Source organism: Heliangelus exortis, chromosome 4, assembly GCF_036169615.1.
Source record: "Heliangelus exortis chromosome 4, bHelExo1.hap1, whole genome shotgun sequence".
In the NCBI taxonomy this organism is placed as follows: Eukaryota; Metazoa; Chordata; class Aves; order Apodiformes; family Trochilidae; genus Heliangelus; species Heliangelus exortis.
This window is the reverse complement of record NC_092425.1, coordinates 27,867,997-27,894,199: the sequence shown is the minus strand read 5'-3', so window position 1 is coordinate 27,894,199 and position 26,203 is coordinate 27,867,997. Positions and strand designations below refer to the sequence as shown.

The window sequence follows — 26,203 nt, the reverse complement described above, 5'->3', positions numbered from 1 at the left end:
CTCAACTGTTTTCCCCCTGATTCATTTTTGCCCCTCCCACAAGGTGCAGAGCCCTTGCTGCAGAACGCTCTCTTCATACCTCGGAATGCTGACAAGCTTTATGCAGAGCTGCATGTCAGACAACTAATTCCTACTCTTTGATCTACCTAAAAGAAAATTGATTCCTTACTACAATTTTTGCATCTGTGCATTTACTTGAAGCAACAGTCAGCTTCCCAAATTGCTCTCTTTCTCATCAGGGATGGATCTCTCACAATTTCATTGCTCTAGCTGAGCAGCAAGAAATGCATATGGGAATTACAAAGCAGATTTGGTTGTAACACTGAAGATGCCTGTAAGTTTGCTTGAGAAACTATAACCTGAAGAATATCCGTGGCTCAGCCACCTACAGGTTACCAGGTCACTCATTAATTCTCTGCCTTGATTTCTAGGTAATGAAGTGCAAAGAAGTTAAAATTAACCATTTTCCTAAAGTTGCTAAGCTGTAGAAGTACTCACTGTAGTCACTAGAGAGGTAGTATATCATTAGAAAAGGTGGCTACTCCTATTCTGAGTTAGCATTTAAATATAGATCTTGTGAAGAATTTTGAAAAGCCTTCTATACCATTATGTATTTTTACTCTTCAGTTTTTCGGAAGATGTACAAACCCAATATTCTTTATCCAAATGGATGTGACAGGTATCTTTCTAATTGGGATAACATGTAAATACACAGTTGTACTTGCTCGGCAATATAATCTATGCTGAAAATCACTGTTACCAATTAATCGTTATGTTTACATATTAATATAGATAGAAATATGTGCATAGATATGTTTTAAATAATCCATCTATCCCGATGCATTTAAAAAAATGTTGATACATTATTTTTCTGACAATGCTGGGGAAAAAAACTGTGTTTAATTACATTCAAAAATGCCAAACACTAAGAGCTGAACTGATCTAAAACCACAACCTTTCAGAGACAGTTGAGAAGGTATGTTCCCAGTAAGTAAAGCTAAGGACTTCTACACAGTTCTTCTGGAAGTCCACTTCTGTTTCCTAGCAGGAAAAGCATCAACCATCTCACAGCCCTCTTTCTGGTCTAGCTGGAGTAAAGTTACTGTATAAACTTGGAGGTATTTTAAGAAAAGCTTTATCATTACAACCTATGCCTTGGAACAAAAAAAAAAGGCTTTTCCAATCTACTAATTTCAGAAGCCATTTGTCTTACAATAAAAAATAAAAGTAATCAGCAATCAGAAGCATTTTAATACTGAATTTTACTTTCCTTTGTATAAATAATTAAATCAAATATGGCATGACCAAGGAAACCATATAAATCATGGCAATTATGTTAAACCTAGTAAAGGATAAGCACTATAGGAATAAAAAATAATGGAACTGATACACATTAGTCTTCTGCTAAAAACCCAAAAGTAACCAGCATAGGGTTTTGGAAATCTATAATGTTGTTATGCTCCAAAGGAAGTATTTGCACAAGATCAGTGTTGCAATGAAGCTACACAATTCTACCCCGAAGCCTGAAGCTTTAGCGTGGGCCCCAGAGCTTTTAAATTTATTTTTCCTTCCTTAAAAAATCACCACAGTAATTTCAGTAGCTTCTGTCTCCTCTCTATTCAAATTACAAGAACTAAATATAGCTCTCGCAGAAGACCCTTCTTTTCCTTAGGAAAAAGCTTTCAAATTTAGCAACCCCCAAGAATGTTCAAGGGTTTTTAACAGCTCTTTTTTTTATGCAAGACAGTTTTCACACAAGTCTGATCCCGATGGCAAATACCACCACTGCCAGTGAAGGTAAGAGCACTTGGCACCTCTCAGGATCAGCTGAGATCAGGATCACTGGAAAGATGCCTTCTGCTTGACTCCACAGAATCATCCTTCTAAATAAGGCTCTTAGAAGTTTTCCCTCTGGAGCTATTATTTGTCTTCTCTGTAAAAGCAAATGCGTTCTGCATACTAATAAATAGGTAAGTGCTGTGTCTACCCCAATACCCTCTGTGCAGCCCCTTCAGAGCTAACAGGAACTGCAGCACAGACTCTCCCCCATTTTGTCCTCCCCCTAGCACCACTTGACCTTCTGATCACCTAAAAACACACAGGGTGACCATGGGGACCAGGATTGACCCTATACCTTCCAAGAATGCAAAATCCAGTATAAATATATATATATGCATATATATCTATATTGCTGTAAACCATAATCCACACAGCAAACATAAGCAAACAATAAAGGTGCTAAGGCTTGAAGGACTTTCATGTTCATAAGCTCACACTCAGCTTCATACTCAAGGTCAGCAGAAAGTGCTGGGGGCTGGAAAGGTTCATGTGAGCACGACGGGCCGTGTGTGGGAGGACAGCAGCCAAACCACACACATCAGCACACTTTCAAACTAAAGAGTGTCACTGCTAAGCAAGCTGAGAGACTGAGAAATACCACGGTGAAAAGGAATAGTCCACAACTCCAATAGATATGAGGAGACTAGCAGTCCATACATTGATAACAACTTATAAAATTATGACTGGATCTATGCCAGCTTTGTGGAAGCACCACACTTGTGACAAACATCAATGTGAAATTTTTCAAACCAACAAATTAGCAGGACATCCCACTTGCACAAACCAGTTCCTTTCAATTACTCCAGTGACAAGAAGTACTTCAACACCTACATTTATTATCTTGCTTTCATCTGAAAGAATTTCCCTTGGCTAAAATGCCAGCAAGAGCAAAATCCTCTAGTCTGGAGGCACTTGGACTAAAAGTTCAAGTGAGATGCTCTGTCAACTTGAGGTAACTAAAACTTGTGTGAAATTCATGTTACCTGCTACCATGGCTATTCTATAATGCAGCAGTAAGCCTGCCCCAGTCAGAGCCAGGCAGTCCAGACTGCCCTAATGTCTTCTACCAGTTCAAAGACATCTTCTGACCAGTTTTTGAGAAAGAATTGACAACAATAAAAACTTACTGCCACACAAGGAGAACAAGCATAAACCAAGAATACCTAGTGGCCCATTCCAGTGGTCACAGTAACTTGAATTGCTATTTCTGCATGGGTTTGTCCTGTTGATTAATTCAAGAGGAATAAAGGATGCTGTTGCTTGCAGCAGTTATGTCACTGTACAAAGGAGCATGAGCAACACTTGCACCGTGGGACACCAGGGATACTGGGAGAGCTGTAAAGTGAGGATTCCTTTCCATTGTAACTGTTCACCTAATATTTACTGGAGTATTCAAAATTTTATTGACAAGGTAGCCTCCTAGATAAACACTAAGGTTTGATTTTCCAGAGTCAGATGAAAGTTTAAATGCACCACACCTTTGAAAATAAACTCCAGAGAATTTTAAGTTTGATATGCAAGATATGAGGCCACTTTTAACAGAAAAAGGCCAAATATACCTAGGATCAGATCAGTTTGCTGTACCTGAAGGCTGATTCACCTATTTCTTACTGTGATGATTTTTTGTCTTCATTACAAATGGAATCCATCACATTCAGATCTCAATAGCCACTTTGGCAACACTAAGGGGAAAAAAAAGGCAGCAAATGCTCTTTATAACAATGACAGATGATGAATAATTCAAGGCTTCATGAAGCTTATTAACTCAGCTTTTGATACGCTTGTAATTATTGTTAGCCCAGTATTACACAATAGTACAATAATGGCATAACCTCATGTTTACACTTACCAAGCCATAGAAATTATGCCCCCCCCCAAAAAAAAAGCCAATACCAGAAGCTATCTCCAGTTTAAACATGATATTCCTCTTTTCTAACATCATTTAAAAATAATCTGTGACGCTTAAGGCAAGTCAGCTCTTGATGTATTTATTTTCAAGCTTTTTGTCCATCTTTTTAAACAACTTTAAGGTGATATAACTCTATTTTACCAAACATAATCTCCAGAAGTTAAGCAGCAAGGTCCTATTGGTTTCCTATAAAAAAGTTTCCCCTGATGTTACTCTTAATTGTAGAGCTTTGCACAGGTGACCTAGACCAAGACACCCGTTCCTCTGGTTTCTGTGCTTAGAAACCAGTCTTGAAATTCAGGCTCTTTCCTGATTCTGTAGTTACACTTCATTGATAGTTCACACACCTCCCCCAGGACCTACAATACAGCAATATTCCTAAGTGCAGAAGAGACATTTCTCCTTTCCATGACCACAGAATATCTCCCCTTTCATTGTAGGCACCATGTGCCATGGCAAGGTGCATCAGCTGCTTGAAACTATGTGTGAAGATATTTAAATAGGTTATAAGCAAGTTTGAACAAGATTTTACCCTGCCACTAGCAGTCACGCTTATGGGATAACTGGTTATTGCTCCAAATATGGCACTTTGTCAAGACACAGGACAGAAAAAACAGGGAAGAACACTTCTATAATGTGCAGTTTCTAATCAAAGAGCAAGTGATCCCCCACCCCCAGCTGCACAGGACAGGAGGGTCCATTGAATCTCTCAGTGGCATTTACAAGAACAACATTTGCTATGGTTGACTGCTTTCTGTTGTAATAAATGTTCCATTTCTGTCACCAGCCATACCAATTATCTAATTCTGTCACCTTATTTACAATCCCAGCTTGCCCACACTTTGAGTACTGACTAATCTGGTTAATGAGGTTTAGTTTAATCTTGTTTTTTAAAAGCAGTGGCAGGACTATTCACTTGACCACAAACCTGGGTTCTTCTTGAACTCTCTTCAGTGAATCCCCATCGAAGTTAAAAAAAAAAAAAAAAAAAAAATTTAAAAATTCAGTTTGGACAGTGATCACACTGGGAATCATACACTTGGCTCAGGGAGAATTCAGCCACCCCTGGCTGAATTTGAAAGAACTACTGCAGTTAAATGACAAAAATGAGGGTGTGGGATCTTCTTGCCTTGGGATTTCCATGCTTGTTTTACCAGGATGGACTTCACATATTGCCAAGCCTGAAATGAGATCAGTCCATATGCCTTCATCTGTCTTATCTTCAAATTCAATCAGTATACACAGTAGTCACATTTATTTCAGCAATAAAACTCCAGCTGTTCAGAAGGGTCAGAATTATTTTCTTTCTCTTTTTATGTAAGTTACTTCCACCACAATATGCAACTCTCTTACTGTAAAAGCGAATTTACAGCCACCACCAATGACTTAAAAAAAACTAACAAAAAAAAATCAAACAACTGATAAACCCCCAAACTTTTTCAAGTTGAGCTGCCACATGACACAAAATAATAACTACCACAGTGTCACAAAGATCTTAGTCCTGTAGTAATTCTCTTTTCTTTAAATAGAGACCAATTATTGCTGACAAAAATATTCAGGTCACCCCTCTAAGATTAGAACTCACTATTTTCAGACAATGTTGCTAATAAAATAAAGTGTTTAAATGTGAAATAACCTAACAATAATGTTTAAAAGAACCTAAAATGGGAGGGACAGTGAAAATGAAAAGGGTTTGAGGTTGGAAAACCATGTGCTACAGCTGAGCCAGTCTAACATCCTCCTGACGTTAACAGTCAGAGCATCCTGTTCTTTTCTACCATCTGGCACCAACTCTGATGCTTGTTAAATCTTGCACAGAGCTAACACATCTTGTTAACCTAGCAGAACACTAATCCAGCAAAAATAAAACCCGATCAAATATTTTTCTTCTGATTACCAAGTTTTTCCACAGCAGTACAGATTCCAAGAAGTGGCAGGACCAGTTCAAATAGATAAGAAAGGCCTGGAAGGCTAGGTCAGAGATGAGATGAACTTGCTCATTTCAGCAGAAAACTTCAGGGCAACTGTTGGTATAATGCATATTTTCCTCCCAATTCTCCTTATCCTAGACTGGAATACTTTAAGATGTTACAGTTACAGCTGAGGGCACTGTGGGCAGCCTGGTTCCATCTCACTGCAAATGAAACTGATAATTTAAAGTCACTCTCAGACAGATCCACTATGCAGTCTCTTGGAAGAATATTTTAAATAGAGGACATTAACCTGTAGGGGAAAGGGAGAGTTGAAAGGAGAAAGCTGGAAGTGGTAACTTCTTAAAGGTGACAACTAGACTTGTAAAACCTGTTAGTTAAATTTTTATTTGACCTGAACGTAAGCTGTCACAGTACAAGTATGCAAGATGCAAGACAAGTTTCAGATGACTTCTTAGCCCCAGCCTATTTATTCTCTGGGGAAAAAAAAAGTACTTTCAAATGCACAGCCAGTAAAAACACAGAAATTCTGAGGTGGATTGAAAACTGGTAGAACAGCCAGACCTGGAGAGCGGAGGTCAGTGGCACCAAGTCTTGAGGCAAGAAGTGACTAACAGTGTACCACAAGGGTCAATACCTCTTCTGATCCCATTCAACATCTTCATTAATAACCTGGATGATGGAGCAGAGAGCACCCTCAGCAATTTTGCTGATAACAGAAAACTGGGATCACATCCCAGTGACCTTTCATCTCTCTGGAGAGAGGAAGAAGTCAGTTTGGACGACCAGCTTTAGAAGCTATTTTATCTTATTATTGCTAGCATCCTGCTATACACTACTGCTCCAATTAAGAACCAGTTCACACTGACTACCAGATAAGTTATCAACTTCTCTGCCAATCTGCATTATAAATAGAAGAGAAATGGCAGCTCATGTTCATTGTACCCTCTCTGCACCTGACAGTATGATATACAGTAGGAAAAAAGCCAATAGTACCCAAAGCAAATAGGAACAAAGACACTCTTCAGTATAAATCTGCATCTCCTACCTCTGCTCGACCTTCATAATACGTTAGCATAGATTTTGTAAGTACAAAAAGCCTTTCTTTGTAGTTTAATGGAGAAGTCCTCTTCTTCTGCTGTGATCTTTTAATCAAAATCTCCTGTAGGATAGTAGTTGTATTCATTTCAGCCACTTATCAGCTGTTTCCAGCCATTGAATATCAGTTCCTGTTAAAGACAAGAGGAATAAATCATTATGATATCTCTGAAGGATCACAGAACTGGAAATTTCTGTAGTAAAATGTGCTTCTACATGTAAATGAAACTACGTGAATATACAGAAAGTTGAAGCTCACCCAAAGCATCTGGAAGTTAAAAAAAGTTAATTATTAGACAAGGAAGTTCAGGTTTCACTCAGCTGAGGGCTGCACTGGCATGTTCCCAGGAAGCCAAAAGCCATACCTCACTGGGATGAAATAAGGCACACAGCAGCCTATATCACAGAAAATATGAGTGAGAAGTTCAAAATGTGCCCCAGGCAAACATCAGAGTACAACTGTTATTCATTACAAAGTCCTAATGCATATCAAAGTTTTAATAGCTAAGGTCTGTGCATATATAAATGCCATTTGCAAAAAAGCTCATCATACAAAATTGAACAAGGACCAGTAAAAACAATTATGAAAATTCACCCCAATTATATTAACAAAAGTTTTCAGACACATAAAGGACATTAGAAAATGTCTATTTCACAACAGAGCTAAAGCTTATTTTTCAGAAAGTATGACCTCTTCTATTTAAAAAGGCTTCATGCTGACCATCAACAACCTAAGTACTTTACTTCTGACAGGTATGGCTGCTCAGTAATGTCAAACTGCTTTCAAGTCTTACATCATGATTAATACCTGCAAGACAGACTCAGGAGTACATTAAAAAAATAGCATACCCACAGTTACTTTGTTTACAAATGTGGCTCTAATGCCATGTCAGAGACATGGCCAGGCAGTCTCTCCTTTCTTTGCAGAGCTCCTCCCTCACCTGCCTGCTGCCTCCCTGCCATCCCTCCCTGCCCCCTGCAGGTGCCAGTGGCCTCCTCTGGACACACTCCAAGAGCTCTAATGAAGATGTATCACATTTCTCTCTTGTGACCAACATAACTTCACCATAGACAAAACAGTGCATTTCACAGCATTGTGCAGAGAAGCTTGAAAAGCCAACCCTCCCTCTCACAATGTTACCTTACAAAACTAAAGCTTAAATAAAACTAAATGCAAATAAATTCACTTTAGTGAATTATTTGTAGTGACAGTGCGTGAAATTACACCCACTGCATTCCAGTCGAGTCTCAATACCATATTTCACCCTGTTTAGGGCAACTAAGCTCTCACATCCCACACTGCTGCCATTTTACTCAGCTGGATGTAGTTGTTCACTCCTTTAAAACATTCTTTTATTTTCAAGGTATATTTCTGCATATGCTGAAAAATTAGTCTGTTGTTTACGTGGAACTACAAAATAAGACCAGGTTAGTATGCATAAATAAAAGACTATAGTGGGATTGGAAATGGTGATTATTGTGAATAATCTCTTTTTAGGCTTCCTCTTCCTCTGATGCACACGCATGCATACACTCTGTTGGTCATCTGTCACACTGCATTCTTGGGAATGAGATGGAACTTTTTGAAGTAATAATTGTACTGAGTGCATTTTTTAATTACTTGAGCTGCCAAATCCTGTTTTATTGTGCCCTTAAAAATAAACTGACAGCCTTAAAGGTAATAACAGAAGGAAGGATACAACCATTCACAATGGTTGTATAGAAACGTTGTTCAAAGAATTAAAAGTTAGTATTAACCTACAGTTTCAGGTTAAAGCACATGAAACTATAAGGGTTCCTATCACTGGCTCTTCCACTCAAAACAATCCTTCTGTTCTCTATAGTACAAATTCTCACTTGTTACTTAAGAAAAATACAATTATTATTTCTCTTTTAAATCAGTGTCTCAGAGATCCCCATAGACATACACTAGAAAGCACAAGAAGGATTCAAAATAAATTATAATTTCACATTTTAATACCGATAAAGATAAAATATTTCCCTGCCAGCCCCCTTTGGTCACATTAACATTGTATAATAACCCTTAAAAAAATCTGTGTTAAAAATTAAAAAAAAAACAAAACAAAACACCATAATGTAATTTGTCAATATCTGCACTTGGTTGCTACACTGATTTATTGCTGCTTTGCAGATCTTTGCAGATAAGAACCAGTTCCCCAAGTCAGATGATAAGACTCTGACTCAATATTTGGTCACAGAAACCTGTTTTGCTTTGGTTTTTTCCAAGCCACTGGCTCAAGCCTTGTATCTGTTTCCATAAAAAAAGGTTCAGGACAGTTGAACCCTCATGTCCTGTTCTGCAAGTTCCTTTCAAAAATTGCAGTATTTCATTGAGAAGCACCTCTAATATCCATCCTTATCTCTTAAGCTATACATCACTTTATTTTCTTCAATACAGTTTTAGAACTTTTCTCCACTTTTCCCCCAAAATATTCCATTGTTCCCAGACCATCCTTCAGGACATGAAACTGCATGACACATTGTTATCTTCTTCAAAACAGCCCTGGGAGATTTGTGTTGCCACCCATCTAAACTTCTCACAAGTAACTCCTGCCAAGGACTTGCCCTGTTCCCTGCCAACCTCATAGTTTACATGATAACAAATATGATCTGATTTGCAGAGATGCTGGGGACTCAGAATTATGACTTCAATCTAAAAGAGTTACAGATGCTCAGCATTCTGGGGAGGTCCAGGGGGGACCAAGAGTCCCAACTTGAATTATGAAAACTCAGCATCAGCTTCCCCTGATCCATCTTCACATTGTATAAATATTCACCTATATGTCCATGAAGCCACCACACATCTTCCTCAAAATAAATGAAAAGAACTATTACTGTAGATCTGTTACTTTGTACATTTTGATCAATATTGAATTAAGTTCTTACTTGTAGACAGCTTCTTATGCATCCCACGTTTCCTGGTTTTCAGCTGGGAAAACTGAGGCACTAAGTGATGAGGTAACCCCAGCAGCTACAACACTACCCATGCATCTCTTGAATCCCACACCCAGCTCCTGGATTTTGTTTATTTATTGAAACAATTAGTCACCATAAGGAGGTCTGAAAGCACAGATAATATTCAAACTGTTGAATAAATGGATGAAAGTTGTGGTGGAAGTTCTAATGAGTAGAAAAGAAAAAGTGAATCCCAATCTGACCAGGGCTTCTTTGATAGCAGTGCATTAAGTAATAAATACCTTCTGTGGCACAAACTTTTTATCACACAGAATCATGAAGTAGTTCAGAAGAATAAAGGCATTCAGAAAAACACATTTGTCGTAACAATATCTAAGAAACGGCAACAGAAAACATTTGCCTGTGGCTGAAAACAAAATTAAAAGCAAGCTGGAACTCTGAGTTTTCTGAGTTTCAACATCTTCATAGTGACGGTAACATTTACCCATGCAGAGCCTTCACGATGAGCTCAAGGACTAAAATCCAAGACAGAGAATCCCTATTAGAAATCAGCATCCCTTGCTTTCTGACGTGGATTTCACAGCATCTTGCTCAACTGCTCCTTTTCAGATTTTGTGCCTGCGAATCTAAACTGGCACCAGTTCCAGGTCTGTGTATTTAACACTGAAAATGTTATCACCTAGCACACTGCATTAATTAAAATTATGTAATATTCAAGGATTCAAATAATAAAAAAAATAAATCAGAGAGTCTTTTTTAATTCATTCAGATCAATTTGCTATTCAGGTGCCAAGTGGCCCTGCAAACAGCTGCAATAAGTGAATAGGCAGCACTCTGCAGCTCTGGGTAGAGAGGAAAAACAGTGCAGAAGGAAGAAGAAAAGGAGAACTCGTTACCCTGTTTTTTTCTGCTGAAGCTGCTGTTGCTTTATCATGAAACGACAAACCAAGTTACATGTGAATTGTTAAATACATGAGTATTCAGCACAGGCTTATTTGAATAATTATTACTTAGTGTAAGAAAGGATTGCAAAATCTGCTCTTGGGTTTCACATGGTAGAACAGCCTTTTTGCCCCACACCTAAGGTTGTAGATTCAAACTCCAAAGAAGTAAAAGAGAACAACTGCTATTAATCCCTATTCAAATGGTAAATTTCACAGAAAAACACACATGGAAAAAATATACTTTGGTGTAATCCCTCATAATTTTACAATTGGAATTAAGGTGGAAAAAATGTAGTGATATCTAAAATTCATAATATACCAGAAAAAGGAGAAGAAAAAAAGACTTAGATTGGCGCTTTTTTTTTTTTTTTTTTTTTTTTTTTTTTTTTTTTTTTTTTTTTTTTTAACAGAAGGCTCTCAGAAACCACATCTGTCATATGCAAAGTTGTTTGGTTTTGGTTTTTTTTTTTTAACTGAGAAACGCAATTTTAGATGGCTACTTTCTAACAGATTTCAAAATTAGACCCAAAGGTTTGCAAAACCCTAGTCTCTGTTTCAAAGTCCAACACAGAATAACTGGCTAATTTTACATGTAATCAGACCCTGTGAAAGTAAAATTCATATTTGTCTGCACTAAATTTAAGTTTAAAAGTAAATAGTCTCAGAACTAACCCAGTAGCAACCCTTTGACTGGAGATTCTCTGAAATAACAAAGTGATGTTGCAAAATATCCTTTGTTCAACTGAAAGCTACTCACGTATACACACAGGAGGAGTCAGGCTCACTATATTTTACCAAATACAAGTGTTTGTTTCCTTTTAGCATTATGACTTAGGTAGCTGGGGTAAGCAAAGAAAACAATGCTGAAAAAAGTGATGATTCCTCTTCGGGTCAGCTGACATCAAGAGAGTTAATCTCACCAAACTGGACCAGCAACCATCACAAAAGCAGTAGAGCCAAGGTGCACAGAACAGCTGGGGGAAAATGGTAAGAGCAGCAAAAGAGTTTCTTTCCTCTTACAACGATGTGTTCACATTTATGAGAATGATACATATATGTCTCCAAACAATTTTTAACTCAGCTATTGCTCTTTATCGTGACCTGTAAGCAGTACAATGACTCAGTTATCCTTTCACAGCATGATTGTTCACTTTCTTCAACTCCCTCATTAATAAACTATTCAGGAAACAAACCTTTGCTTGATGAAATGAATCACATTACCACCCATGATGTAGAAAACATGTTGCCATGAGTATTTTTTAATTATTTACTGATTACTTTGAGTTGGTAACACTATATAATATATAGGACACTTTTCAAAAGACAGACTGATCGGTTTGCACTGTCCTCAACAACTTCTTGTATTTTTATTCATTCCTCTAGAGCTAAATATTTGTAGCTTTTTTTTCTTCCACACAAAAGCTCTGCAATACCTATAAATGCGCACTGAGTGTTTTGCCTTCAGTTTACTCAGATAAAAAGTCTCTTTAGCATTTGTAATGTTCTTTGTTGGAAGAAAATGAAGCTAAAACTTAGTTTACTTCAGAGGAATGTAAGGTACACCAGATAAAGTAGTAAAATCCAAAGCCTAATGACCTTCTGCACACTTAGCCACCTCTCCTTTCTGAAGATATAAAGCTTTTGAATGGGTCACTGCCTCAAGAAATAATATTGGTGCTAGAGCAAGTATTCAGCTCTTGCATTGTCCTGTGTTTGCTTTCTTAGCCAAAAGGCATTGTGTTCATCTTGCAATTTCACTGAAGACCAAAAAATCATCATCCTTTCTGTACTAAAGATCAGCAAACCCCCCTGCCCAAGAGCTGCAAATCTTTCTGACCATGAACTTGTTCCCTGTTGTATTTATGGCCAGTGAAGTGTCATTGCTATAATATCTCCAAGCTTCTATTTTTGCTGCTTTTTCAATAACTGTGAAAAGTATTTGTTGCTCTTCACCATTACCTATTAAAGTATTTATATACCTATTACCTATTTAACTTTTACTTCCATCCACCCCCTTTTCCACAGAGTAACAACAGAGTAATAGAGTAACAACACTATGACAGGAAAATCTAATGGTTAATTCTACCCACAAGAAGAGGTTTTTATATGTATAAACATACATAGAAACCAGATGGAATTCACCATTATTACAGGAAAGGTAATTAAAAATTTATTCAAAGCCCTACACAGGAAATTTTTAAGAGTAATAAAAGCTCAAATATTCAGTCAGTCTAGGCTTTTTTACACTCAAGAAAATGAAATAATTCTGTAATCATGTACATAGCATGGCTTTACATCACCTTCTGCTCAACCCATATGCAGTGGTCAATCCTTGTGACTATTCCCATAATAATCCTACTTATGTTAGATACATGTTTAAATTCCACTCCAGCATCCAGAGTTACCACCTTATTTTTGCTATATACTATGAAAAGGTTTCAACATGGCCTACCACAACTGACCAGTGTGTCCCACAGAAGAAACCCAGTGTCAAGTCTTATGCAGGCAGAACTGACATCTTCTACTGAGAACCTGGGATTTGGGGCTTACTAGAAGCCATATGCAGTCTGACATAAACTAAAATATCCTTCCTGTCAGCAGCATTCACTGCATTCACACAGCTTCCATGAGCTTCCAGGATTGTATATTTCATGGCCTTTGCACAGAGGTAGACCCAACCTTTACAACAAGATAAACTTATCCCCAGATGGACCTTCTGACAAAACCTCCTGCAACAGCTGGGAAAATCACACGTGAGAAAAGTAGCTGTATTTTCATTATTACAGATTTGATTCAATCAGAGATTAAAATTAGAGAAGGAAATTAAAAAAAAAAAAAACCAAACAACAGCTTTACTTTCTTTTTAGAGACTTCTTTTTCAGGGTAGATTTCCAATTTTTGAAGGAGGGAAGCAGTGCTACCACAGTGCTGAATTTAAACAGCTGAGTAAGAACGCTGTAGCCAACCATACACACTGCCTGGTGTGGCAATTGTTGCCATTTTTTCAAACCTCAGTAACATTTTTATATACTGATATTTGATATTAACCCTCAGAAGGGCCACAGCAGGTTTTCCCGGGGCCAAGCTTTGTTGCTCAGGTTTATTTTTATTTCTAAATACGATGTATAAAGTGCAGTGAAAATGGTAACTAAATCCTCTGCTGACATACAGCACCTCTTACCAACTGTGGTGCCATCAGCAGGAGCTCAAGATGGTGTGAGGAGCTGACCGTAGCTGGCCAGATAAGGCCGAGTATAAAGAGATTTGCATTTTCACTCATGCAGCATAAAAGCCTGGTAAAGAATATTCATGTGGCTTACTTGCACAAATATAACACGTCTTCATCTGACAGAAAAGAGGTAAAAGGTAAAGTGTGGACAGAAAGGGAAGCTCAGGAACTGAACTGGGAGGTGGTATGGGGTATGCTGGTCCTCCTTATGTGTGTGTACACATTCAAAAAGGAGACAGTCCTCTTCGTCTGGGCAAATATTTTCAAAGTAAAGTCAGAGAGGAGAATGGAAGCATCATCCTGATTTGGAGGAGCAAAGTCTCAGATCAGAGACTATTAACTTCACTTCTACACAAATTAAGGCTGTTCCACCATTTCCCCACTTACTCCACGTTGCCAGGCAGACATTCAGAAAGCAGAACTGCTGCCTCAGCCTCTTTCCTGAAAAGAACCCTGCTGATAAGAAGGCCAGAGAAACAGCAACACCCACTTACTAAAGCAACAGGCAAAGATGAGATTGGCAAAGGAAATGGGCGACACTTGTGAAAAAGCTTTTCCTTCTTCTCTAGTAAACTGGAGATTCAGAGGGCTGGAAAAATAAATGTTCTGCTAAATCAGAGGTTGAACCCAATTCTGTTTAGGAATCCTAAAGCTCACCATTGACTAAGAGGTCAATGGCCATTGTACACAAAACTGCAAATCTAAGAAAGCAAATAAAATCTATGGTGAAAAAAATAAAGGAAAAGAGGTCAGCAGGTACCTGAGAAACCCTTTTTAATGTCAGTAAAGGAGTCAGTTTACTTCACTTTCTTCACAATCTGAGTTTGTTTTTCAAAATATACAATCAGAGGTGAGCAAGTAATGCATTACACCAAAAATAAGCTTAATTTATTTTAGTATTCAAGACACTCTTTTGACATGGTCTAACTGAATTCCTGTAATACATACAACTTATGACTTGTTTTATGCACAGGGAATGACTAATACTTCCTCACTTACTTCTCTTTCCAAACACTTCAAGATGAACATTTTCCCCTTAAACAATTACTTGTTCTTTGACTACTAAAGTTAGAGAACTACTTGTTCTCCAGACACTAAAGTTAACTCTTTCTGCTCTGCCAGCATACATGCCAAGTAACTGATAACAATACAAACTAGTTTTGCACTAACTTGAACATGATCAGTCTTGTTTTGTCCACTGGGCTAACATACCTCCTAAAGTGCCAAACAGTAGAAATAAAGCACTATTAACTGTCTACCTTAGCACCACCACCTTTCCTCTGTCCTAAGTCCATTCATCCTGGAGCTAGAACCAACCTCCTGCAATAGTATTCCAACTATAAAGCAACACCCAGCCTTCTAGATTTTTACCTGTGATCATCTGAGAAGTTACCAAGAAAACTCAATCAGTGGCTGAAGAAAAGCTTCCCTCCCTTGAACACACTTTGCTAGCAATAAACAAACCTGAAATATTTCTAAGAAAAATAATTCTCTCTGCACTGAAGAAGTGCCACTGGTACATCTACATGGCACAGCCGAAGCCATAGAAATTCTGAAGCCACAGAAAAGCTGTTTACCTAGGCACCTGTCACCTGCTTTTTGCACTTACATTTTATTCACAAGAAATGTAAAGTAACTTTTTACTCCTTTGGGGAAAATATAATTTCCCAAATTGATAGTAGGCAGTAGCTCCTTATCTGTTTGTCTTCTAGGATTATTTCTATAATTTCAGTCATCAGATTTTCTTTAGTCAGATGGAATTTACTCATCAGGTTTCAGGTATAATCCTTTTATCTTTTCTGTTGTGAGCCTCAAGATATTTTTCTCCTTTTGCAGGTATATGAAAATTGTATTACTTTCCAAAACTGATAAAAACTTGTAGCACCTGCAGCATAAAAGCCATCTGAGTGCTTAATACCTACAGAATGACAGCTACACATGCATCCTTCGGCCTGAGTGCAAAGTGGTGGCTTGTGAGAATATGGGTCCAGATCCATCTGCAGTAAGTTGGCTACCTCCCATCTAAGGACTGCATGATCATAAAAGTAAGTATATGGCTGGAAAGAACTGTAAGGAAGTCCTGAGGAAAGGGAAAAAATTGTAAAAAAGTAGTTGTCTTTTAGGGAATTTATGGAGACTCGTAGGCATGCAGCTTGCTGAAGAGAACCTTACCTTTGGACAAGCACTAGGTTACAGATGAGTGATGGCTGCTGTTTTGTTTTCCTTCCATGTGAACACCAATTTAACAGAAGCAGCTGAGAGAGTCCTGAACCAGCTCCAGGGATATGCTGCTACTTTATCCCAGGTTGTTGAAGATTACTGTCTACTCTTCATACTGTTAAAGTCATTACCTTCTTTATATCTTTTATCAAGCACCCACCTTTCTTAGTCATTCATGTAGATCAGAAGTGAGTCAAGTTTGTGTCTATCCCATAACAATAGCTGTTAGCATCCCTATTGTGGGCACAAAACCAACCATTCTTTCTCTAAAAAGCGAATAAACTTAATAAAATAATCTCTTTTTAGTTAGTCTTCTAGTTGCTTTTCAGATGGTGCATTAAGAAAATCTTAGCAGCAAGCCATAACACTGAAGTGAAAATCATAGAATTATAGAATCATCATGGTTGAAAAGAACCTTCAAGATCATCAGGTTGATGCATTTCACTGAGCAGTAACATTATCTGAGGCAAAAGTTTAATCTCTTGCTCACAAACCTGTTTAGCACAGCTCCTGCATATCCTGTACCTTCCACCAGGAGCAGTTCCAACATCTGTAAACCAGCATTACACTTTTCACAAAATAAAGCTTGCAAAAGACATAGCCTAAGATAACCATATGCTGTGTGGTAAGATGCTAGCAACAAACACTAAATATATACATAACATACTTTTTTCATTATTATGACAGTTGAATGCCAAATATACCACTATGCATAAACTATATTATGTTTAAACATATTCATTAATAGGACCATTAATATAAAAAATATACATTTACATTAATAACTGGTTTTGAGTAGAGACAGTAACAAGTGCCCATCAGACTAGCTGGATGCTACACACAAACGGGTGAATTCCAGCTGAAGGCAAACCTGTGAAGTTGACCCAGATGCAGAACTACTGGCAACAATTCATGTGTTGGCATCCATGTTGATTAGTGGGCATATTTTGCCCCAGAGTTTTCCTTTTCAGGTAGCATTATAAGGCCATTTGATAACAATTGATTTTTTGCACTTATTGTGTAGCTGACCAGCCCCAAACAGGGGCTCTCATACAGACAGGGATGATATATCTAGAGTTACAGCTCAAAACTGCCTTTCTGTGCCTGAGGAAAAACTCAAGGAAACAAGTGGGGGACAGGAAATACTGTAAGTTCCTGGTTGTCGAGTTTCCCCTGCATGGTTTTCACCAGAATACATGACCCTCTGCTATGAAACACACACAGGAGATTCGACCCAAAGAGAATGACCATTTACATTTCAGTCAAGATCTCATACTCCTGTTGCCACATCCTGCAACCCAGAACTACACATACCAAAGCAATGGCATTGGCAAGATCAGTATTCTTATCTTCTGATTCCAGACTCTCTTATTCTGTTATGTTGGGTGGGTTACAAGGAAAATTTCACATAAATGAAATTCAAAATTTCCTCACCGTCATACCTCATTGTCACTTCAGTGACATGGTGAGAGAATGATCACTTGGTTGCTCTCAACATTGTAGAAGTAATGCTACCAGATCAAATTCTATGTTCTCAAGCTTTATGCAATTCAATGAATGACATTGATACTGCACTTAGAGAAGCTTTCATTTTATTTAATCATCAAAATTACAAGGGCTAAAGTGAAGACTTTGGAAAGGTAAGATAGCCCCTAGCCACATAGTCTCAGGTTTTCATAGGGAGTGACTGCTTCGCACTGACTTTCAGAGTTAGTTTCAGTTAAAGAGATACAGAGAAGTACCTAAAAAGAAATGAGTGAATTTTGCCACTTGCTCATTACATTTTTTTTTTTTTTTTTTTCCATTCAGGCAGCTGCAATCCCCCCCATGCTTTGAGAGTGTCTTGGTAGGAAGAGAGAACCACCTCCACGGCAAAGGAGCCACCTGCAGCCCCTGACATAGAACAGCATCCCACCAGCCAACCCCTCATGGCTGTCGCACCCCAGAGCTTCTCACCATGTCATTTTCAAAGCCCACTCCCATGAAACAGATCCTCACAGTTCATCTGACACACTGGAGCTGTAAATTTGCCTCCTCCCAAGAACTGAACCATTCAAGAGCCACTGGGGATGAACAAGGGTCACCTAAGATGCAAGCCTGGCACCAGCCCTCAGCACTGAGGACAAGCTGGTCCTCAGGGTCTGTCATGATAAAGCAAAGTGAAGCATTCTGACCAGTGTCTGAATGAAACAGTGTCCTAATGAAAAAAATGGTGTCTCCTGTTGAGAGGTCATCTCATCCACAGCTTCCCTGGGCAGCCAGGTCTCACCACCCTGACAGAAGAAGACCTGCCTAGGACAGAGTCACAAGGGATACTACATTCATCTAAATCTGAAGCTGAGCTGTCATCTGGGTCTGATGGCAAGGTTTGTAGCTATCCTGGAGTTGAGGGAGAAAGTTGTCTTTTGTAAGCATAAATGGTCAGGAATTGTTCCAGGTCTAACATGACAGCTGCACTCTGTGGCAGGTCAGGGTCCTGGTGTCCTGCCCAGACCCTGGTTCAGAAGGAAGAACCTCATTGCCTAGTTTCTAAAGAATTCTGACAATTTAATCAGATTGAAGCTTGTAACAGGCACAGGCTTAGCAAAACCCTTCCTGACAGGAAACTCAGCTGTGACCTACTTGAGCATACACGAACTTACACTCCACATATGGCAAAGTGGTACCCATTCAGACATCCACTGATAAGAGAAACATGAATGAAGAAAAGGAGTGCCAAGAAAGCATTCACCCTGGTCCCACATAGCCTTGCACACCGTAATATTTTTTTTCTTCTTCTTCTTGCATTTGTTTCATGTCACATGGGATTTTCACCTTAAGAACTATAACGGGGCAGGACAGCCCAGCTGGCACACTGCTGCTCTGCTTTGGAAAAGAGGCTGTGACTGAAACTGTGTCCAAGCACTTCTTCCAGTCACCACAAGCTGAATCTCACCTCTCATACATCAGCTGTTGGCCAGACTCAGGCCCCCCCAGAGAAACTTGTCTCTCTGCAGCAGTCTCCCATAAAATATCCCTCCTGCCCACACTACCAAGGCTGGACCACACCAAACTAGGCACAGGCCTTGCTGAACTGCCCAGAATGCAGGACAGAGTCATGCAACCAAGATGCATGTTTTCAGCAATGTCATTTTCCTCATAATGTTTGGGTATTGTCAAAACCAGAGACTTCTCGTAGGTGATGTCACTCCTCTTAAGAAAGGTAATCTTGGCCATGAGTAGGATAGATCTGCTTCTAGGAGGCTTCTGCAACTCTTTCAGAGATTTCATGATCCCAGTTCTACACAGCAGCTGCTTCATGGTCCTTGCAAGGAATGGACCTCTCATTATTCCATCACACCTCCACATCCAGGAAATTGTAAAAAACCCACCCCCTTTCCCACAAATCATCTCTTATGATGAGACTCAGCTCCTCACGTGTAAAAAGAAATCTGTCTTGTTTTCAAAGCTTCACCTCACATGGTATTTTCCCTGACTCTGAATCATGGCCCGTGTGGCTGAACCAGGGCAGGGGATGACTGAGAACTGCCAGAGTTGTAATGGCCACGGGGCAGTGGTCAATCACAAGCCTCTGCTCCCCAGTTCCTCTTCTGTCACGCCACACAAAAGGGCATAAGCATACACCCAAACACTGGCTTTTCTCACATACACACTGCTTTCTTTTTTAATGCTTTTTCCTTTAGAAAACACATTCTGTGTGACCAGGAGGAGGACATTAGTGTCCCTCTGCCTGAGGGCCATCAAAGAAAACTGGGGATTTGCCTTTAGAAGTAGCACTGCCTGTGAACAAAAAATACATTATTTGGACCTGTCTGACCTTTTGTTAAAATGCAGGTAGCTCATTGGTTTCTGGATATCAGTAATATCAGTAATATCTCTAATGTCTAGTGCTAGCATGAGGCCCTGGCCAGGAGAATTTGGGTACATGTAGTCGATCCCCCTTCAGTGAGGTCTGTCAGGCTGCATGCAGTGACACCAGAGTCCTTCCCTTGCATTGTGTGTAACAGAGGAAGCTATGGGTGTCAGCAAGTCATTTAATGAACATCATTTTACTTCCATGGTGCAACAACAGAACAACCATTACTGTCACTTTAGCCAAAATATTTGTGCTTTACAAATAGATGTATCTACGTAATAACAAAAATCTGTAGCACAAATCCAAAAATATATGATAACCTTCAGAAGCACGTATGTTCTTTGAAATATTTTTAAAAAATCACCTCAGTTCTTCTCCATGCCAACCCTTACTCCACATTGTCCAGCTACTGCTTTCCATATCTTTTTGGTTTTATGCTGGTGTTTTCTCATCCTATTTCTGCAGGAGAGCTGTTGTTTACTGCTAGAACTGATTCTCTGGCATACACAAACTTGCCTTGTTTAAAGGACCATTCCAAGTTCAGCAGTAAAAAGGTAACAGATTACTGAAAAAAAAATATCAAAACAAGCAAAAGAAGAAAAACATCATAGAAATCAATGGCTAACAGAGGCTGAAGACATTTTTTCCATGATCTTTGCATTGACAGCAGGAAGCACAGACTTCTATTGTCTAATACACAGAAAATGTTTTGCATATTTGAGTTATAAATATTTGTGTGAAACTTACACCATTGTACACCTTATCTTGTGTATCTAGTCTAACACAACACAGAGGGAATTAAAGCTACAGCAGATTTCACCTACATTTGGTGGATGGGAAGACTTTTCTTGTTGCTTCCAAGCAATTCCATGAAAGTAATGACTTTCCAGTTATTTTAACATTAATTACAGGATACCACACCAGCACAGCATTTCTGAATACAATGTTGTTTCAGGGCAGCATGAAACAACACTGTTTTATCAGCTCTATTTTATTTTTCTACCCTTTTGGCCATTGCAAGTAGTCAGCCAGGTTACTGGGTACATTGCAATGCCAAATCCACAATACGGAGCCCACAGCTAAGAGTTAAAATGTAACTTCATTAGGACATAATTCTATCTGCCTCACACTCAATGATTTTACAAGATTTTCAAATTATGCATTAAGATGGAAAAAAAAAATATGGTACACCTATAAATTTTGAAAGGCGAATATAATCGGGACTGGCAGCCGAGAGCCAGACCTGAGCTCTTGCTCTAACAGAGAGGCCTTTCAGAGCAGAGGTCTAAGTGGCAGTATGTTTGAACCATGTGAACTCCAAAGGCAAGTTCACAAGAAACAATTCAAATTCAAAATGTTCATGATATTCATTTAGATATTTAGCAGGACATGTAACCCACCCTTTCACTGAGAACCAAATGCAGAGATAAATATGGTTATTTCACCCTAAGATGTAATTTCTCAATGAATAAAACATGCCAAATAAAACCTAGATAAAATGAAGACTGTCAGAGGAGAGTACTGATGGGAAATGGGCTCTTCCCTGCTGTACTGTCCTTACAAACCATAGCCATCAAATGAGCTGAGCACCCAGGAGTTACCTCCCTGCCTTCAAGGCATCACCTGAAACAAGACCAGATTGCCCAAAGGGCCTCCTCTGAACAGGTGGCATGATCTGAGCTGCACAGCTGGTGTGCTGAAAGGAAAAAGGAGCATGTGCAAAAGCACTGTGGGTACTCCCTCAAGTGCAGCTGTGAGCCTACTTGTATGAGTGCTGCTTCCCAGTAGCCCAAAATACTCTAAACATCTATATATCAGCCATAAGTAACAGCACATCTTTCAGTTATTGGGAGTTTCTGAGAAAAACAGTGATGTTTTGCCCTTCAGCCTTGCTATAAAAAAGGTAAGAGAGACAGTCACATAAGGTAAGGATTCGCAGGAAACCTTTTTATCTGCATTTCTCCTATGGTCAGTTTTTCCATCTATAAAACCTACAGTCTCACTTGTTTGACTCATGAGATAATACTAAGTATTTCAGATAAGCACTTGTCACAGCAAGGCACACATCTATCATTGCGAGTAGAGAGAAATAAGCATGAGCAGAGAGCTCATATCTATGCTAAAAAGTTCATTTTATAGTTAAAATAATTACCGGTTCTGACTTACAGGGATGCAGAAAGGAAGCCTGTGGAAAAGCACCATGCACATCTAGTCACCTGCTGCATGAGGTGTACACGGTATGAGCAGGTACACAGTATCCTAGCACAACGTGTAAGAGCATTTACCACCAGAAAGGGTAACCAAGCTGTGGGACAGAAAGCAGCAAGATCTTTTATGATGACTAAACTCGCATACAAAGCTAAATGTGCCTTGAGACGAGGCGAAACGGCCTTAGTAAAGCACCACACCAGGGTTACATGAGTATAAGAAAAGACTTAGAGGAGGAAGTCACATAAGCAAGAAAATACTCAGCAACTGTTAGCTTTAAAATGGATTTGGCAGCCTGGGCTACGACTCCTTATATTACAAAATTACGGCGATTTTAAGCAAAGGTTTAAAATGCAGCTTCTGTGGTAGCTCCAGCTCACAGATCCGCGGGTGACACTTGGACGTGGAGTAAGGATCGCTTCCACTTTTCCAGCTGCTGCAACCAGCTCTGCTTTAGCCACCACGCCACCCGGGACAAGGAGCCACGGCACAGCACACCGGGAGCCGCTGTGGGGTGCGGATTCGGCCACCTGCGCGCTTGGGGCAGCCCCGGCTGGCAGCGCGGTGAAATAAACTCTTCCCCCGCGCACACTCCCGGTCCCTTTCCCGGGACAGTCCCGGCTCTGCCTTACCTGGGTGTCCCGGCCGCCGTCACCCCCGCGGAAGGAGCCCTGGAGCTGGCGGAGCGGAGGGACGCGGAAGAAGGGAGGGAGGGACGGAGGGAGGCAGGGAGGTCCGCAAGCCACTACCCCGCTCCGCTCCGGCCCGGAAAGGCGGCAGCGGCGGTGGCCCCGGCACCTCCTGCTCCTCCTCCTGCCGCCGAGCGCGGCTCCCCGCGGGGCGGTGCGGAGGAAGCTGCGGGGGCGGCCCCGGGCCCGCTCCCCGCCCCGCGGCGGGGTCCGCAGCGCTGCCTGGGGTCCCTCTGAGGTTCGGGCAGGTGCGGAGCAGAGAGAAGCTGAAGTAAGGTGTCCCACATCAAGCAGATCCAGAAAAGTGTAGGTGAACTAGATGAAAAAAGCAAATTACACAACTTGGAGCAGGATGCAAACTCTCCACCCAAAACCTAGGTGCAGCCAACTGCTTGGCACCAGCTGGCTTTAAAACGTGTGTAACTGGTACTTTGGCTCAGGTCTGTTGGTGCTTCCAAACCACCAAAGGGTGAGCAGCCACAGGGCTACCCTAGGGGCTACAGGTAGCAGTGGGAACAGCTCTCCTTTGCTCCAGGCGGGCAGGGAACCCTCACGATGGATCTCTGTAATGACCACCATACACTTGCCCAGGTGGCCACCAGAGTTCCTTCATACTTGTGTAACAGTCACACTCACCTACACCTGTAATAACTGAAGGTGGATTTTTGCACTCAGCATGTGACTGTGTTGACCTCCAGAGTTCAGAGTCTACAGTGAGATGTCACCTAGCTTCTCTTTTTTACCTCCTTCTCTTAGCATACCCTTACCTATAGAAACTGCCAGCCTGCAAAACCTCATGGAGAGACAAAGAACTTGTAAAGTTCACCTGAAATATATCTCTCATGTTTCTAAGTGTCAATCTACAGGAAAACAAGTGAGGTCTATGCTGCTTACAAGTGAATGGTTTTGTTGTGACTAGTGTGTAATCACTGGATCAACACAGATGTCTTTCAGCAAGGAGGAAATGACTTAAACAGTCTTTGTTTTCACTTGGGGGATTTCCTCCAAATTATGCTCCTGGTGCTGTGGCCATGTCTGCCCAGCACATCACACTCCTGCTGAGCCCCAGGAGTCACGGGGCCCCATCCCTGGCACATGGAGCATCTCTGGGATAAACACATGGGCAGCCTCCACACGGCCACGTCATGGGGACCAGTCCCACCAGTCTGCTCTGACCATTCTGCCTCCAGTCTGTCCCTGCCTATTTGTAGTAGCACACACTCCATGAAGAACTCCTTACCCACTTTTGTAAGTTAAGCAACTTCGCTTCATTTTTCAAGCAACAGCAACTACAGCTTTCTCCTGCTCCTCTGTTGCTGCTGTGGCAGGAGGAAAGGGCAAAAAACCTAAACATTTGCTGCAGGAGGAGCTTGGAATATCTTTACCCCATAAGGTAGCATTTCTGAGCTCCAGCAGGAAGTGTCACCCTGCAGAGAGTGGTTATGCTACAGTACAGCTTAACAAGCAGCAGCTACATTTCTCCTGAGACTTCACCCTAGAGCTGCAGCAGCAGCAAAGGGACAGGAGAGCACATCTCCATGGTCCAAACATGTGGCTGTTGCTGTGCTGAAGTTGTCCTCCTTACAATTACTGACCAGGAGTTAACCACTCCGATGCTGATTAGTCAGCTAGTGGAGAACTGGTGGTGGAAGTGTGGATCACATGTTTTTTGCAAGCTATATGAAGCTTGCCAGTTCTCAGTCTTAAAAATGCTCTCCCTTTCCCTCCCACCTTCTTCTACCGCAGTGGCAGATAAATATATCAGCAGGACAGTGAGACCAAAAGCAACAAAAAAATGACACTGCTTCTGAGGACAAGGGTATTCCTCTGAGGGACTGAAGAAGGTTGGTTGCTGAAGGCTGGGTACAGGCTAGCTGTGCCTGCCTCAGATTTTAACTGCTCTGAGCTGGGTGGTAGCTGTGAGAGCACGGAAGAGAGCCCTGCAAAGGCTGAATGGTGAAGGACAAGGATATGCTGAGCATCAGGAAACAAACACATACTGAGCACAGGCACTGAGGGAAGGCTCAACTGCTCTTAAATACTTTGGGAAAAAAGTTTGGGAAGCTTTCTTAAAGCCTTGGGGAAAAGTATTGCCCATCACTCTCATGGCTTGGTGGGCAGGGTAGCACTGTGCATTTGACTTTCTGCTGCACAGGTTTGGTTTCTTGTGGCCTGTATGTCTTCACTGTTGTTATACAGAGCAAGTGGTGTAAGTTCAGTTTGTGAGACAGGACAATCCTTGCACAGTGCCAGGGTTTGCAGAGCTACTGGTGCAAATTTTCATTTTGCAAGGGTTTTGCTTTCCTCCTGCACTTCATAGCTATCTAAAAGTGACCATCACCAGGGCTACTACTGTGTCCTGATCCAATGTACTTAAAGAGCAAAAGTACTTTTCAAATCTTAAGTGTCCTTTATACATGTGTATAAGCTTTAAAGCCTGGAGGGGGTTGAGCCTTCCATCAAGGGAAAAGTTTTTTTTTCCTCAGGATTAAAGAAAAAGTCCACTTTGAAGAAAAAGGAGCAAGTTGGAAACAGAAATTATTTCCTGAAAACTTCATATGCAGAAATGTTATGCAAACATGAGGAATGCTAAGAAGGAGGAGACATTTAAAGGCATTGGTCCTGTTTCCAGAAGAACCCAGTGTTACTTGCTGCATCATTTCTCTCTTTTCTCTTACAAATTCTCTGCACTGCAGAGATTGGGGCACTTGTTGACTGAGCATTTTCTTTGTTTAGGCCCCCAGAGACTCAGTGAACTGTAATGGCAGAGTTACTCTGCTTCATATTGGACTAGAGGCACTCAGCTCCAAGAGCAGATGATTTTGCTTTGCACAGGAAGGAACAGTGGTGAAGAGCTCTTGTGGCAAACCACCCCTCTCTAGGAGGAAGTCTCCACTTTGGGAAAGACACTTACGAAATTTCAGGCCTACATGTAGTGTAAAGTACCAAAGAGAGAAAGAAAAATAAACAAATTGGACAGCAACTTTGATAGACCACATTTCCAGCAGTCATTCACCTTCCTGCTATTTTTTTGCTTCATCATCTCATGATCCATGCCTGTTTTCTCTTTGGAAGCAGTGTTGTTCTTTAGGGTGAGCTCTTGAAAAAAAAGAAAAAGCCCCTTTTCTGCAATCTTCATGGTCACAGAGCAGCACCTCTGGCAGTCTGTTGGTCACAGACAGCTCTTCCTCTTTTTCATTTTTGTGCCTGTCAAACCCTCTTCAACCTATTCATTCCTCAGAAGCTTCTGTGAATGCAATCACTGAGCATTTCCTCTGTTTACTTCTCTTCCCTCACTTGCTGTGGGCTGAGATGACAAACAAGAGTTTTTCTCACTCTTGAG

At 40.5% G+C, this 26,203-nt stretch overlaps 1 protein-coding gene across 2 annotated transcripts in view; it reads right to left on the bottom strand.

The window, feature by feature from the left end:
• Positions 1-22,946, bottom strand: part of TEC (tec protein tyrosine kinase) — a 43,765-nt gene extending 20,819 nt beyond the window's left edge. For both annotated transcript variants that reach the window (XM_071743607.1, XM_071743608.1), the window contains exons 1-2: positions 22,804-22,946; positions 6,728-6,908 (exon numbers count right to left, since the gene is read on the bottom strand). In XM_071743607.1, coding sequence (XP_071599708.1) covers positions 6,728-6,865 — 138 coding nt within the window. In that variant the 5' untranslated portion in view covers positions 6,866-6,908; positions 22,804-22,946. The remainder of the gene's footprint in view (positions 1-6,727; positions 6,909-22,803) is intronic.
• Positions 22,947-26,203: the final 3,257 nt, after the last annotated feature.